The 15,303-nt window shown below is 37.8% G+C and overlaps 1 protein-coding gene across 1 annotated transcript in view; it reads left to right on the plus strand.

Annotated features, from left to right (window-relative positions):
* Gucy1b1 (guanylate cyclase 1 soluble subunit beta 1) overlaps positions 1 to 15,303 on the plus strand; it is a 43,543-nt gene that overhangs the window by 1,311 nt on the left and 26,929 nt on the right. Inside the window, exons 3-4 of the mRNA XM_028754921.1 lie at positions 12,570 to 12,670; positions 15,125 to 15,243. Coding sequence (XP_028610754.1) covers positions 12,570 to 12,670; positions 15,125 to 15,243 — 220 coding nt within the window. The remainder of the gene's footprint in view (positions 1 to 12,569; positions 12,671 to 15,124; positions 15,244 to 15,303) is intronic.

Consider the following 15,303-nt stretch of genomic DNA (forward strand, 5'->3'; position numbering starts at 1 on the left):
AGGCCTGGGTCATCTTTTAAGCTTTTTTGTGGGTCTAAGGAGGAGGTTTACTGGGGATTGAAGTCAGAACCTTGTCCTTGACAGGCAAACGTGGTGCCACTGAGCTGCATATCTGGCTTTTATGTTTTTGAGACAGGATCTCCCTACACACAGCGTAGGCTGTCCCGGAACTGCCAATCTTCCTGCCCTCTCCTAGCGCTGGCTTTAGAGGAATGCGTCACCAAGCCTAGCAGAGCATTACAATCTAACAGAATTATCTTTCCCCCTCTCTCTTGTCGAAACTTGGATTTAACTCCCATATATCTGAGTGTTGCTACATTTTTCATTAGCAATCAGTTTTAACAGGCCTTATTATGCAGTAAGAGGATGGTGATTTTCTGTATTTATGTTTCCATAGAAATGACCAGGTCTATAATTAAAGCGCCAAAACCCAAGATCTCCCTTCAGCTCCCTTGTGTTTGAGCTTTAATTCGTGTTCCGTACGCTATTCATGTTGTCCACATTTGTATTATCTACATGGCACTGTTGACTCCAATAAAAAAGAGGTCAAGATGTGGTAGTGACGATTCTATCAAACTAAACTCTGAGAAGTAAGGCTCCTTTGAGGTTGCAATTTTCTTTCGACTTTATTCCTTCTTCAAAAAGGAATTTCATTTTCATTTTCTGTGGGGACAGTATAGAAAAGGCAGACACCAAGAACAAGCCTTTCCGGTGCCACCAAGCATAAGCATGTCTCTAAGTCACTTTGTGGATGTGTGAAGGCAACATGCTCATCCCCCCATACATTAATCTCTCATTTTTAAAAATAAAATCCCCAATTTTCATGATACATGAACTATAACAACGGATATGTTTAGGATTTGAAGAGTATTACATGTTTATTTTTAAATTAAATTGTGGAGATATTTGTTTATGATGATTATAATCTAAAAATATATACGTTCTATTGATGAGAACTTAACTTCCAAATGGGGGCTGAAAATAATACATGTTACTTCAAGTAATTTGTTCAGAGAGAGAGAGAGAGAGAGAGAGAGAGAGAGAGAGAGAGAGAGAGAGACAGAGAGAGAGGCAGAGACAGAGAGAGACAGAGACAGAGAGAGACACAGACAGACAGACAGACAGACAGACAGACAGACAGAGATATGAGACAGGTTCTTGCTATGTAACTTTGCATGAGTGGAAATTACCATGTAGATGAGGCTAGTCTTGTTCTTACAACAGTCGTCCTGTGTCTGCCTCTCCGGTGTCCGGACTATAGACAGTGTACGCACCATGAAGTACCACTGAGCAGGATTCCTAAGTTGATCAAGTGATAATAATTATGGGCAAGGTTGTGAAATTACTGTAAGGACCATGCCCTTGTAATAGAGGAGTAGAATCAGTGTTGGCCACCTGGCTGCTTGTTTTTTCTTTTTAGGAGGTATCTTTTATTGTTGGCATGGGTGCAACTTTGTATATGTTCTGGGGAGTCTGGGTTAGCTCTCTGAATTTAGAGGACTAAAACTGTTCCTTGTTACCTTGCCTAGTTTCCCAAGAGGTTGCCCAATGCCTCCTGGAAGAGCATTTGCCTAATCAGCAGATGTTCACTGAGGATGAGGGAGATGTAACTGCTAAGGCTAGTGTCATGAAGGTGCCTCCTCCCCTCCCAGCCCATTCCCGAGCACTCTCTGCAGCTATTGGTCCAAGATGCTTTCAGTTTTAACTTCTTATGGAAAACTGGATGTCTGAGAGAACTTTTAAATCATTTTCCCCCAGTAAGAATCAAACATTTTTGTCTTCCTCTATGATCTGTGAAAAACTGAAATAGTTATAAAATGGTTTGTAATATGTTTGAAGTTTAGTAAGAAGTAGGCATTCATCGTTTATGAGAAAGGAAGCCAAACACTAAATGACAAATCAAACTCTAAATAGCAGGTTCCAGACAGAAAATTCTGGATAGCTAAGAGCAGGAAATATCTCCTTGTAAACTCAGGGTCCGCACAGACTCTGAGCAACAGCATCTCCATTTCATAAGCATGTTGCCTCCTCTTCTCAGGATAAAGAAAAATCGCTCCAGAACCTTCTCTTAAAGAGACAGAGATTTAGTGTCTGTGCCCAAGTCTAGTCACTGGGCATTGTGAGTGTAAGTGCATAACTACTTAAATGCAACAGTGTAACCATGTAAACTCCATTGTTAGCTCTTGTACCAGAGAACATCTGGATCCACCATCCCCACCCATTTCTGACTTGCACAGTAACATAAGAAAGGAAGAATTTGCTTCAGATCTTGTTTTGCGAATTTTGAATCTTCAGATGATCCTCTTAAGAAGCCATGATTCCTAAGTGATGGGAAAAATATCACTCATTTAGAAAATGTAATCAGACTTTATGCATATTAAAATACCACCTAAGTGCTTGATAGGTCTCTCTCTATTATCCTCGTGTCAGCCCTGGGTGATGTGATAATTGTATTGTGTCAGTGAGCTCTGAAGTTCTCTGCCTACCCTGGAACGTATATGGATTCTAAAGCTAGATTCAAAAGGCTGGAAATTCTAAGATGATTAAAAGTCCATTGGAAATAAGTGACAGCTGAAGATGTAGCTCAGTGGTAGGATCCACTGCTAAAAATCACACCAACACACACACACACACTATACACACACACCTTTCAGAAAACTATACTAATTTGTCTATAGGTGGCCAGGCTGGTTTTTCTGAGAAGTTAGAGATATAGATTTAGATATAAATGTTAGCATGAAAGCCAAAAGTTTTATAATAATGTAATAGCTTTGTTAATTAATAGATTCTGTTGTCAATTCGCCGTCAGTCACCATCCATGTGTTTTGTAGGGTTTTTGTCAATTTTCTACCTACTTAATTTATTAGTCCTTCTCTTTTGTTTGTTGTCAAGCTTATCTTTAGTGAACGTGGTTCAGCACTTCAGATTCTGAGCATAGAAAAGCAAATGATGTCATTCTTGTCTTGAAAAGTCTAGTGATACCAGGATATTTTTAGTTTTATTCAGTTTTTATAAAATTTCCCTGTCACTCAAATAAAGAAATGACTTGGATAGCATGTACTGATCTTCCATTTCAAAACTTATATATGTAATGTCATTTGCTAACCAGGAATGAATATTAGGGCCCAAACAAATATTTTTTAAACAAAATAGATACATGACTTTCAATCTGCCTAAACTTTCCATGTTTCAATTATATATGGAAAAAATTAGTATGTTGAGTTGTTGAAGTACATACAATATTGTCTGAAAATTTTTTAATGTGGTTCTTAAATAGCTTCAGAGGAAATGGTATCTATTGTTTTCCAGTTCTTTCTGGTAACTGGGCTTTTCAACATCTTTCTTCTGCAATACAGCTGAAAGATGTGAAGCTCCTTTTGAGTAAAGATAGCCTGAGTCTAGGGGTATAATTGAATGCTAGAGACCTTACCTAGCACTTCACATGCAAAGAAAACACTAAGAACAATAGTCCATTGTGTCTGCATGCTATTTCCATCTAAGTGTTTCATACCCTCTGGTGTAAGGCCCGAGGTTATTTCTCATTTCTTTTATCCTATTTATTCACTGGTTGCTTTAATTTGATGAATTCTCTCCCAACCTTTCTTCTTTCCCCTTGGTCCTTATCATCTTCCCTTGCCCTATTCGAAAACAACCCCCTTGCCATGTCTTCTATGTCTGCCCAGGGCTCATCCTCCACATTCTGCAGACTGTTAGAAAATGCTTATTTCACTATGGCATCTACACTGCTATTCTTCAAGCCACTCCCTGACCCTAATCCCTTCTGCTTTTTCATATTCGTGATGGAATGGGTTAAATTTATACAACTCTCTACACCACAGTTCAGGTGGGAAAAAACCTATGTATTTTTAAATATGAATGACACTTCATATAATAAAGCTATTTAAACTTTCTAGAGTTGTTTCCTCTATATGTATTTTCAGCCGAGCCCAATAACATCTATTTGAAACAGGAAATGACTTTCCAGCTCAATGTCTTTGTCATTGTTGTGGGTTTTTTCCACTATGAAGTTGCATTTTTGAAGAAATTAAATGACAGTCTGTAAAGATTATTATGTATAGGAAGCTGAAAAGTCACTCCTTACTTCAGGGACAATTCCTCTGATACCAGACTTCATGCTCCTAGAAGTATTTTCCAAAGAGAAGTTACCTAATATAAATACAATGTATTTATTTTCTTTCTCAAAAAAAACCTCTGGAAAAAAATTAGACAAATTTCTATAAAGACTAAAAAATAAGTAAATAAATAAATAAATAAATAAATTAATTAATTAATTAAAATAAGTTCTGGGTTAAGAATGAGACATTTTTTCTGTAGAAAATACTTCCAGTTAGCCTGAAAGCCAGAGGAAGACACAATATGCATGTTTGCTTGCTACTAAGGAACTAAACACTTAATTGTGAGCCACCTCACACAGATGTTGGTGAACTGTCTGAGACGGGTCTTCTTGAACTCAGACCACTTTGGAAACAACATGAATTTTGTATGGTAAGTCAGGTTGTAGCATTTTTTTATTAGTTTGTTTCTATGATCTGCAGCAACCCCCTGGCTGGTCTTGAGGAGTCTTCATTGCCTTATATTCTTTCTTTATTGTGTATTAAATGTATATTAGAGTCATGTTAGCTTGGTGTGTGCGTTTGTACATTGCAATGAGGGCTATAAGAGAAACCAGAAAGCCTTTGCTTTCATTCTTACTAAGTCAAGACTGGGTGACATTAACTAAACATAGCTGCTGTTTGCAAGAGCTATGTCCTTTGTATTCCATTTTTTTTTTCTCTAGAATCGGGGACCTGGCAAATGTTTCTGTCTAACATGTTGGAAGGTGATAGTTAGGGGTTGATACTACACAGATGTCTACAGGAAAGCACTCTTAAGGAAATGAGTACTATAAAGAAGAATCTCTCTAGTCCAGTTCCCTGGCGACAGTGCAGACTTGAAGTCTTGCAGCTTTTGTATTCACTGTTTTGCTTCTTTATTCATTAAAGAAGAAACAGTAGGAAAATAATGTTATTATTGTTTGTATCTAGAAAAATATAAGAATTTTTTCCTTCATAACCTATGTCGAAGATGGTAAGATCTAAGGGTGGTGCTCTAACTGAGGCTAAGGTCAGTGTGCATTGCCCCATTTACCCTTTGCATCTGACCCTGCAGACTGATCGCAGCTACTTAATCATGCTGTGATTTAGAATTTGGAACACATGTTCCCAATCAGTTCCTTTCTTTCCATATCTCTTTCTTGTTCTGTGTCTACCTCTCAGCTTTGATATACCACAGTAAATGCTATTGAAGGAACCAGCTCATGTGTCCAGCATTGAACCTTCCCTTCCTAGTACATGAGTAGATTGGTAATAATGCTTTGAATTATTCAATTAATATCTGACCCACCTCACTAAGGTCTGGCCTTCTTACTATTCTTAGAGAAAAACCTGTGGAACTCCTCTCTCCTCCTCCTCTTCCTCCTCCTCTTCCTCCTCCTCCTTTTCTTCTTCCTCCTCCTCCCTCTCTCTCTCTCTCTCTCTCTCTCTCTCTCTCTCTCTCTTTCTCTCTTTCTTTCCTACACCTGTCTTTAGTTCCCTCTTTCTCCATGGAAATGATACATACATATGTATGTGAATTGTTTTTACAGTATTAATTGCAGAAAATGGAGAGCATACTAATAACACATAGTGTGTGTGTGTGTGTGTGTGTGTGTGTGTGTGTATCTAAATCCTTAATTTGTAGGATGCTGGTCAAAGCCATTGTCATAGATTATAGAGAAATATATGTCAGGCTGTAGTTAGGTTTGAGATAATGCCATTTCAGTTTGAATACACTATCTCATTTATATTGGACAGTTGCCTATGGCTCTACTGTGTCCCAATGCCTCCCACTCATAACATCACTAAATTGTCATATTCATTATTTATTGTCATGTTACAAATGAGAGAACAGGGTGCATTAAACAACCTCCTTAAACACATAGCTATTCACAGAGTAAGGATTGGGATATAGACTGTTAATTGTTCCATTGTGTGTTTTCTCCCAACAAGAACCTGCACTCTGCTTTCCAACATGGATGGATTTAGCAAGGACTCTAACCATCTATCTATGTGTAGGTTAGTGTCTTCTGCACTTCTGTTTGTTTTCCTGGAATGTCCTGGCATATGTACAGTGACTTGGATATGTTTGGAAGGTGTTTCTATTTACCAACCATCACATGTGTTGAAGAAAACCAAAACCCCATAAATTTTGAACAGACTGCTTGTTTTGAGAGGAACTCTTATGTCAGGTGCTCCCCAGGCAGGGTTGATGGTAAAGTGGATTCATCTGTTTGATAAGGCTGTAGAAAGCCCTTAGTTAAGATATTTGTGAGTAGCTTTCAGAGCTGCAACCATCGCTGTAATGTTTCTCCTATGTCAGGATAGTCACAGTGAGAACAACTACAACACACCCCCCAATATACCAAGAATAAAGGCATTATTTTGCTTAAAATTGAGACCCATTTGTCATTCATTGGAGCATGGATGAATGACATGTTAACTTACAGGAACCAACCTTCAATTAAGGTCTAAGATGAAATCTGACTCTAGATTTGAAGGGTCTGTCTCTCCTTTGGCCAAATTCTTCATACAGGAATCTCACCTTGGGGATTCAGAGACTTATTAAAAAATCATTGTAATTAGATAATGAAAATATAGCAACTGCTTTCCCTGACACTTACAAAAAAAAAGTTCACCTGCAGTTTCAGTGTGGCCTCCGATTATTGTCTCTGGCTTCTAAACGGACACTTTCATTCTCATAATGACTAGATACAGCTCAGCGTTTAATATATTTCCCTCCCTCTCTCCTGGGTATGCCTAGAATTTATTATGCAGACCAAATCTGTGTGCACCAGTAAGGCTTCGGGATCGTTAGCACTTGGGGATGTTGGATGCTCTGCCATGTGAGGAATTGGTTGAGAGCTCACCTTTGTTTTGAGACCTCCATGGGAAGCCTCTTTATCGAAAAGCACAGATTGTCCCTAGAGTACACTTGCTGGGTAAGTGTACAGTAGCAGCAACTCAAGGTTGGATATGGAGTCAATCATTTCATTGTTCACACATGAAATAAAGGGAAAGTTCCTGAAACAGAGTTGTGAGAAATGATGTTTGGCCATTTTGGACACATTATATATCTGATTTTTTTTTTCTTTAAGTGGTATAAAATATCCTTAATATGAAACATGAAGTATGTTCTTGTGCAATTATACAGGATAGCTTATTTTTTTAATACAGTGTATAGAAATTTATGAGAAAGTAGATTTGAGTAATGCTTTCCCTTATTTTAAAATGTGCATACATATATCTAGCAGGTGAGCATTTCAGTCAACCCACCAAACACCATTCTGATAAAAACTACCCACTACTCATTTTTGGAGGTAACTAGTAGATATGAAAAATGGGCTTACATTCCAACAACTATCAGTCAATGAGAGTGAGCAGAAAATTAATTGCTCTAAGGCAAATATGGCACCTATGTATAATGCATTACTGTGGCAGTGAATATAAGATTTTATTATCATTTTGTCCCCATCTGAGAATTTAATCACTCTTCTAAGTCACATAAGGGAAGAGATCTTTCTTTTACCAATTACAATTCATAAATTTTACTGGCAAATCTCCAAAGTGCACACTTGCTTCCTTTTATGCAGAATGGAGACTTCTGAGTTGGTTATTGCACATCTTGCCTCTCCCCTGCACATTTCTTCTTCTTCCTCCTTGCCTTGCTTCTCCTCTCACCTCTTCCCCTGGACATTCGCTCTCCCTCCCCTGTTTCCTTCTCATTTTGCTTCTTCAACCTTACCAGTCAGCTGCACACCAGTCTGTGTGTGAGACAGAGGCTGATTATGCTAACAGTCCTGGGGTCAGCAGGAGAGTGCTTACACTGTGCTCTGCAAAAGACATGGGATGAAACGCCAGGAGTGGATCCCCTTAGACTCAGCACAACTACATACATGAGAGCTGTAGTTCTTTATTTTGCACAGGCTGTGCAGGAAGACTTCTGATTCATCATTTAGAAAACAAAAACAAAAAATAAAAAGAAATGCAAGGGAAAGAAACAAAATAAATAAAAGTATATCCAAAATATTTAATGTTAGAGAAAATTTCGAATTATGAATCCCAGAGAAGCCTGTGGCTGCTTCATGTGATGCAGAAATTGAGCAAAGTTGATGCTAAGATGGTTTTGAAACAATGAGTCTAGAAAGATGGCGAGAAAACCTGGATTTGGGTAATTCAAGCTCCAAGGAAATGCTACACATAAAAAATGTTAAATCATTAGAAATTATATATATATATATATATATATCATTAGAATTACAATTCCTAAATTTTACTGGATATATATATATATATATATATATATATATATATATATATACACACACACACACACACACACACATATATTATGTGGGTCTGTTGTGAAGAGCACTGACTGAGGGTGTTTGAGGGATCCATCATGAAGAGCACTGGGAGTGGAGGTGTTAATCACCTCTATGTAATATATATATATATATATATGATATTAGTGGTATCAGGCTCTGAACACAGTGACATCACATCTATGTGATCCCCACATTGTTGCCAAGGCAACTGCCATACAATCCCCGAATGGACTTGGCTCACCTTCCACCCTTACCTGTGAGAGGCTATGTCACTATCTGTGTAAATAGGCAGTGTCCTCTGACCTCTCCTCACCCACTCCTCCCACCCCCATCACCTTTGCCCAATCTCCTGATTAAACCTCACGTGGAACTGGTTGGTCTGGTGTGGTCTGCCATGAGCCGCTCATCTAACTACAGATATAGATATTCAGTATTGGCTTTTAAGAGTATAAATGTTATGGGGCAAGAAAGTAAGAGAAGAAGAAATTTAAAGCTCCATAACTTGAATTATGTATGTTGCTTATGTAATCTATCCACATACTTGGCATAACTTGAGTTATGTATATTGCTTATGCAATCTATCTACTAACTTGCTTCCTAACTTTTCTTATATTTGCTGGTCACCTTCTCTGATTTCAGTCAACAGCAACTGAAAGGGGGAAATTCTCCTAAACTATGGAGAGACAGAAACAGAAGCAGAAGAGCCATTCAAGTTTCTACCTAGTAATACGCTGGGTCTGTCATGAAGAGCACCGACTGTGGGTATTGAGGGATCTGCATAAAGAGTACTGACTGAGAGTTTTGAGGGATCCTCATGAAGAGCACTAGGGCTGGAGGTGTTAATCACCTCTGTGTACCACGTGGAGACTAAGGCATTAGGCAGCATAAAGCCTGATTCAACAGGAATCTGTGAGGAATGTAGGAATGGTGCTTAACCACTGACAGGACATTTCCAGCAGCGGCTGCAGAGCGTACTGCCTGCCCCCTCTTCATCATTGTGCATGCCTGTTCCTGCTCGGGTTAATCTGTTATCCAACCACATTTGGGGGTCTAGGATTCTCTAGTTAGTGTTTCCACTGACTATGGAAGGAAATGATAAATGAGTGACATAGAGGAGAGTACTGGTTCCAGCAGGCTAGGTGAATGATGGCAGGCAGCAGTTACATCTCTTTAAGTCACAAGACCCCAATGTTACTGTATGGAATGTGTAATCTCATTGCTGTCTCTTTCTCTCTCATTCTTATTCTGTTTACCTTGCCTTCTTGTTTAGAAGCATATACCATGCTATAACATAGTATGAATTTAATACTATTTACATATTACTTCTTTTTACAATTACAATGCCAGTCAATGAGGGCTGATATCTTTCATAGTTTTCTTTATTGGCGTACCAAGATGCTTTGAAAAAAAGCCTAGAACATAAAAGGCCTAGAATATGTGTCTGGGACAGAGAGTAAAAAAGAAAACAAGCAACTGGATATTCCCTAAGGCTTCAGAGATAAATGCAAATAAGGAGCTCTAAGTGTCTGAATAATTCAATGGAATTCAGCATGACATTTCCACAAGAAGACACTTCCTGGTCTGTACTCTGCTTACTTTGTTTTTCGCCCCCTCCAGGGAGCCTGACCTCGGATCATTTTAGGAAGGAATGCTTAGGAGATAACGGGAGTTTGTTTCAATAAACAGAGGGCTTGTGGGTCTGGTTGGTGGTTGGCCCTGGGTAGCTGATTTCTCTGGAAAAAAAAGCCACTTCTCTGTTTTCTGCATATGGAGTGTGGATACTTCTCACTCAATAAGGGTTACTATGGATTGGTGGGTGTTTTATAGAAACTAAGCTTATTACAAAATATGATATGATTTGATTAAACTCATTTGAAAGAACAGAACATGTTGACTAGAGTGAATTAGCATACATTTTGTTATAAACTGAATTAACATTTATGCATATTTTATTAGTATATCTGAGGTCAGATGTTTCTAAATTCCCATGTGGACATTAGAGTTGGTTCACAATAAAAACAAAATTGGAAAAATAACAAAATTGACATAGTCATGGCCTTCAAAGCACACAATTTCGTTCCTAGGAATTTCTGTATGAAAATACAATTAGCTACAAATATATTCATCAAAATGTTATTATTTATACTTGTTGAAGAAAATAAAAGCATTCCAACTCACTATCAAGAACAGTGTAAATATATGCAGCCATGGTATCCAAGAGTAATTTGTTGAACTGAAAAGATAGCTATCAAAGATGACATTGAAATTAGATGCATTAAAAAGCATTATATATTCAAGTGTGAAAAACTTGGTACAATAGAGTAGTTATTTCAGGCTAAGGGAAGCTTGTTATTTCCTTTTTATTTTTTTCTTCCCTGTGCCTTATGAATTCTTATAATAAGCAATAAAAGTACCTAACTTAAATCACTACATTATCAAAGAATACACATCTGTATATTGTATGTTTAGCATTTTTTCATATTGTGTCAATGTATGATATTAAAAATGTAAGCTCTTTGGAATATGCTTGGAATGTAGATGAAGGTCACACTTGACATATACCTCAATAATTGAGAATGCAAATATATGAAGCCTTGTCTTAATAAATATGGACTGCTTTAATGGGTTTGAACATAAAGTCACCTGACTGTGTTACTATCGTCATGGGAGAGGAGTTACATTCTGCTTCTCACTTTAGAAAAGCTAGGGTTAGCTGGGTGGTGGTGGCACATGCCTTTAATCCCAGCACTTGGGAGGCAGAGGCAGGCGGATTTCTGAGTTCGAGGCCAGCCTGGTCTACAGAGTGAGTTCCAGAACAGCCAGGACTACACAGAGAAACCCTGTCTCAAAAAACAAAAAATAAAAAAAATAAAAAAAAAACTAGGGTTTCATGATCATTTTATATGTGATTTGTTTAACTTCACCCAACTAGCAAATTCTGAGTTCTGAAAGCATGCTTTCTTGGTACAGGGAATGGAATTCAGGGCCTTGTGCCTATTAGGAGGACAACTTCCCAGCTATGCATAATTACAGAAAAGTCATAAATTACATGCTCTGAAGAACATAGCAAGTCTCTGCAAATGTTTCCATACTAAGTCATGCATATGACATGACAAAACTGAAGAGACTTCCCTTGAATAAACAGAGAGCAGCAGCTGTGGCTGATCAGCTCCTGAGGGAAGAGAGCCTGGGGCACACCTTGAAAATGTCATCGTGGCAGTGTCTGCATACAGGGGTTCAAGTGAGGTGGGGTGAGGCAGAGATGGCTCGCCACATCCATGTGCAAATCTCACATGGTGATGGGTCTGGGAACTACTCAGTGCTTTCTCCACCCAGCAGTGTGTGAAAAATGGCTTTTTCCACTGCTTGGACGCTTACTTGAGAAAAGGAATCAAAATCCTATCAAAATTGATGTATTTATAGACTCCTGATGGCTGTTAAGAAATGATAACCAACATCTTCTTGCACTAACTGTGCATGGTTAGAGCTACTAGCTACTGTGTTTAATATGTGAAAGATATATGAGAAGATTTGACCAGTCTATTCAGCATCTCAAACCTAATGTGTTTAAAACATAACTCTTGCTCCCACCCCAGATCATCTCACACAGCCTTTTCCAGTCAGCTACTGATGACTGTTGTTCAGGCCAGAAACCTCCTTGTCATCCAGAGGCTCTGCCCTCCCTCAGCCCAGTTTCAGCAGGCTGTGTTATCTACCTAAACAGTCAACCTAGATGGAAGTCCTTGCTCACACACCAGAAAGTTGTGCCTCTCCTCCTAGAGTGTATTTGTTCCAAGATAAGTGGATTCCAGTCTGTTTTGTTAAAAAGTCTGCATCTCTAGTTCCTAGTACAGTACTCCACACCTGTAGGGAATCAATAAATATTTACTGATTATTTCCCAATTTAAACATAACTTCATTCATTAGAGTACTAAAATATAGTTAGTTGCGTGTACTGTTTTAATTTGGAGAGAAGCATGTGACAATTCCTCTAAATCACTGGGATGTTAGGTACACAGCATCGACTTAAGCAATTTTGCCTCTACCAGTCCTGTTTCAGAAATAGATCTATTATTCGCACCGTCATGATTTTGACAGATGCTCTTATTTTAACTTTGCTCTCCATCACTCTTCCATTTTCTTTCAGAAAAGAGGCGCAGCTGGATGAAGAAGGCCAGTTTCTTGTAAGAATAATATACGATGATTCCAAAACATACGACCTGGTGGCTGCTGCAAGCAAAGTCCTCAGTAGGTTGCAAACAACTTTCCTTCTCTGTGCTAGCCAAACATAGGTCCATAAAGGAATGTGTGCCCCAAGACCACAGTGTACAGCTATGCAAGGTTTTCATTGTACGGTCGTGGTGGGTTGACATATGATTCTAGGTTGTGGCTATGCTAGCATACATTTTCAGTATAACCTGTTTAGTAAACAGAAAATCGAAAATGAAAATCTCCTGCCCCTCCCCCCACCTTGTACAGGGTCTTGTATAGCAGTAAACAACAACAACAACAAATAACTACCAATACTTCAGTCACAAAAACTTCAGTTGCAGCACCAACCATAGAGTGAGCACTCAAATGTAGTGTGCAGGAAACATTATTCGCAAATGTGTCTTAAAGTAGTAAGTTATGTGAAGCACTAACAAAAAGAGAGGGAGATCCATTGGTGAGTGAAATTCACAGATAAGACCCACAGCTGAAAAAAATAAAATTCAAACAAGTTTCATGGGGTGACATTTTTCTGAGTATTAATGTCCCAGGGGGCAATATACACCTCGACTGTTGTCTGCACCGAACACCATGAAATCGTAGCTCTACTTGGCAGGATTTAGGAATTAGAAATGAAACTACTGCGTGCTCAATAAAAAGAAAAACATACAGCAGTTATGAAAGAAAATACAGGGTAAACTTTTAAAATATTGATTTTCATTATTTTATGTGTAAAACTAAAATATCTGTTTGGGTCAAGAGTAGAACTAAAAAAAGATAACATTTTCAATTTAGTAATAAATTAAGGCAAATTTAAGGGATGATGATTTTATATTATCAAAGTCAATTAAAATACATTCATAATATTAATATAATGAATTTATTTTTTATGTGTAATGTATATATGATTGTATGTATGTGCATATACAGAGTAATATATCTATATATATATACATGTGTGTATTTAAGAATATATATAGCATATTTATTCTTAAATACATGAGTACAATCTGCTCAGCCAATATAATGTTACTTGTATGTCCATGTTTTCAAAGTTGATAATTTGTTATTAAATAACCAACTGGTATGGTTGGTTATTTAATAACCAACTTTCTGTGGGACAGACTGTTTCTTCAGGTTGCAACATTTTTAGTTGCCTGTACTTCTTTGTTCAGGACTGAACTCTCAGGAGCTTCCTCCACCCATCCACATTAATATGTCTGATGGTGTCACTCTTGCTCGATTCCTGTTCTGTTTATGCAGGCATGATGGTGAGACTTTGTCGATGTAGTTTCTGACATATGGAGGAGACCTCACGGCAAACTCCGTAATCCTCTGGATCTTAGTTTTTTGATCCCTTTTCTGAAATGATCCCTGAGCCTTAGGTAGTAGTATTGTAGATATATCTATCGGGACTAGACTTCATCTTTCATATTTTGGGCAGTCAGTTCACCTTAGTTTTTGAGACAGGGTCTCCCACTGAACCAGGAATTCACAATTTGGCTGAATGACTGGTTGGCAGCCAAACTCCAGTGATCCACTTGTCTCCAATCCAACCCACCAGTGCAGGAGCCACTAGATCTGACTATTATATGAGCACTGGAGATCCAAGTGCAGGTTATCATACTTGTGAGACAGGCACTTTGCCAAAGTCTCCATTTATCCAGACTCCTCAGACTGTTAAGGAATTTTCACTGAAGATATATGACGTCTGTTTCCTACTAAGATTTAAGCATAAATGGTTTCCCTAGAATTACTTATACTAACAAAAATAAAAGTTCTATCTTTTCAATTAAAGAATCATTGAATAAATTATTATACTCATATTGAATAAGGTCAAAATTCATAAGAAAGGTACACACATAAATTTCATGAAATATTAATGACTAAGAAAAGAGTAGGATATTAGGATTTGTACTTTGTGCAAGAAGTAGTTAAATGTTCATATTTATATGAAAAGCTATTTTGCAACAAAGTATCTTACTACCTTTATTTAGTGTGTGTGTGTGTGTGTGTGTGTGTGTGCGCACTCTATGCAGATGTTTATGTACCATATCCCATGTGTGGAGGTCAGAGGAGAACTTGAGGAAATCAGTTCTTTCCTTCCACCCTATGGGCCTTGGGCATCAAAGTCTGGTCACTAAGCTTAATAAAGTCATTTTACTGACACTGTGTCCTTGACTTGAATAAATAAATGCTTTTTTTAAAAAGAAACAATACATTAAATATATAATCAAAACTATTAAATGTAAATGTATTAGTATATAAATTGAGAAAATTGTTACATCCTTAATAGTGTGATTTACACCATTAACATGTTAGCATATAGTCTTCTGTGGCTTCATTGTAATTCATTGGTCAGAGATTCTTAGTCTATTCTTAGTCAAACTGAATAATAATTGTGGATATTTTAAATCATTTTCATATACACTTGTGCTTATTCTTCTCACTGACAATCTTCTGCCTGTTCTTTCCTTTTCATCTACAAAACAGACCTCAATGCTGGTGAAATTCTTCAGATGTTTGGGAAGATGTTTTTTGTCTTCTGCCAAGAGTCTGGCTATGATACCATCTTGCGTGTCCTGGGATCTAATGTCAGGGAGTTTTTGCAGGTGAGAAGTTTGAGGTCCTGAGAGTGAAAATTCTCGGTACTTGTTGTTAAATTTGAGTTC

Source organism: Grammomys surdaster, unplaced genomic scaffold (assembly GCF_004785775.1).
Source record: "Grammomys surdaster isolate TR1022 unplaced genomic scaffold, NIH_TR_1.0 126039, whole genome shotgun sequence".
NCBI lineage: Eukaryota > Metazoa > Chordata > Mammalia > Rodentia > Muridae > Grammomys > Grammomys surdaster.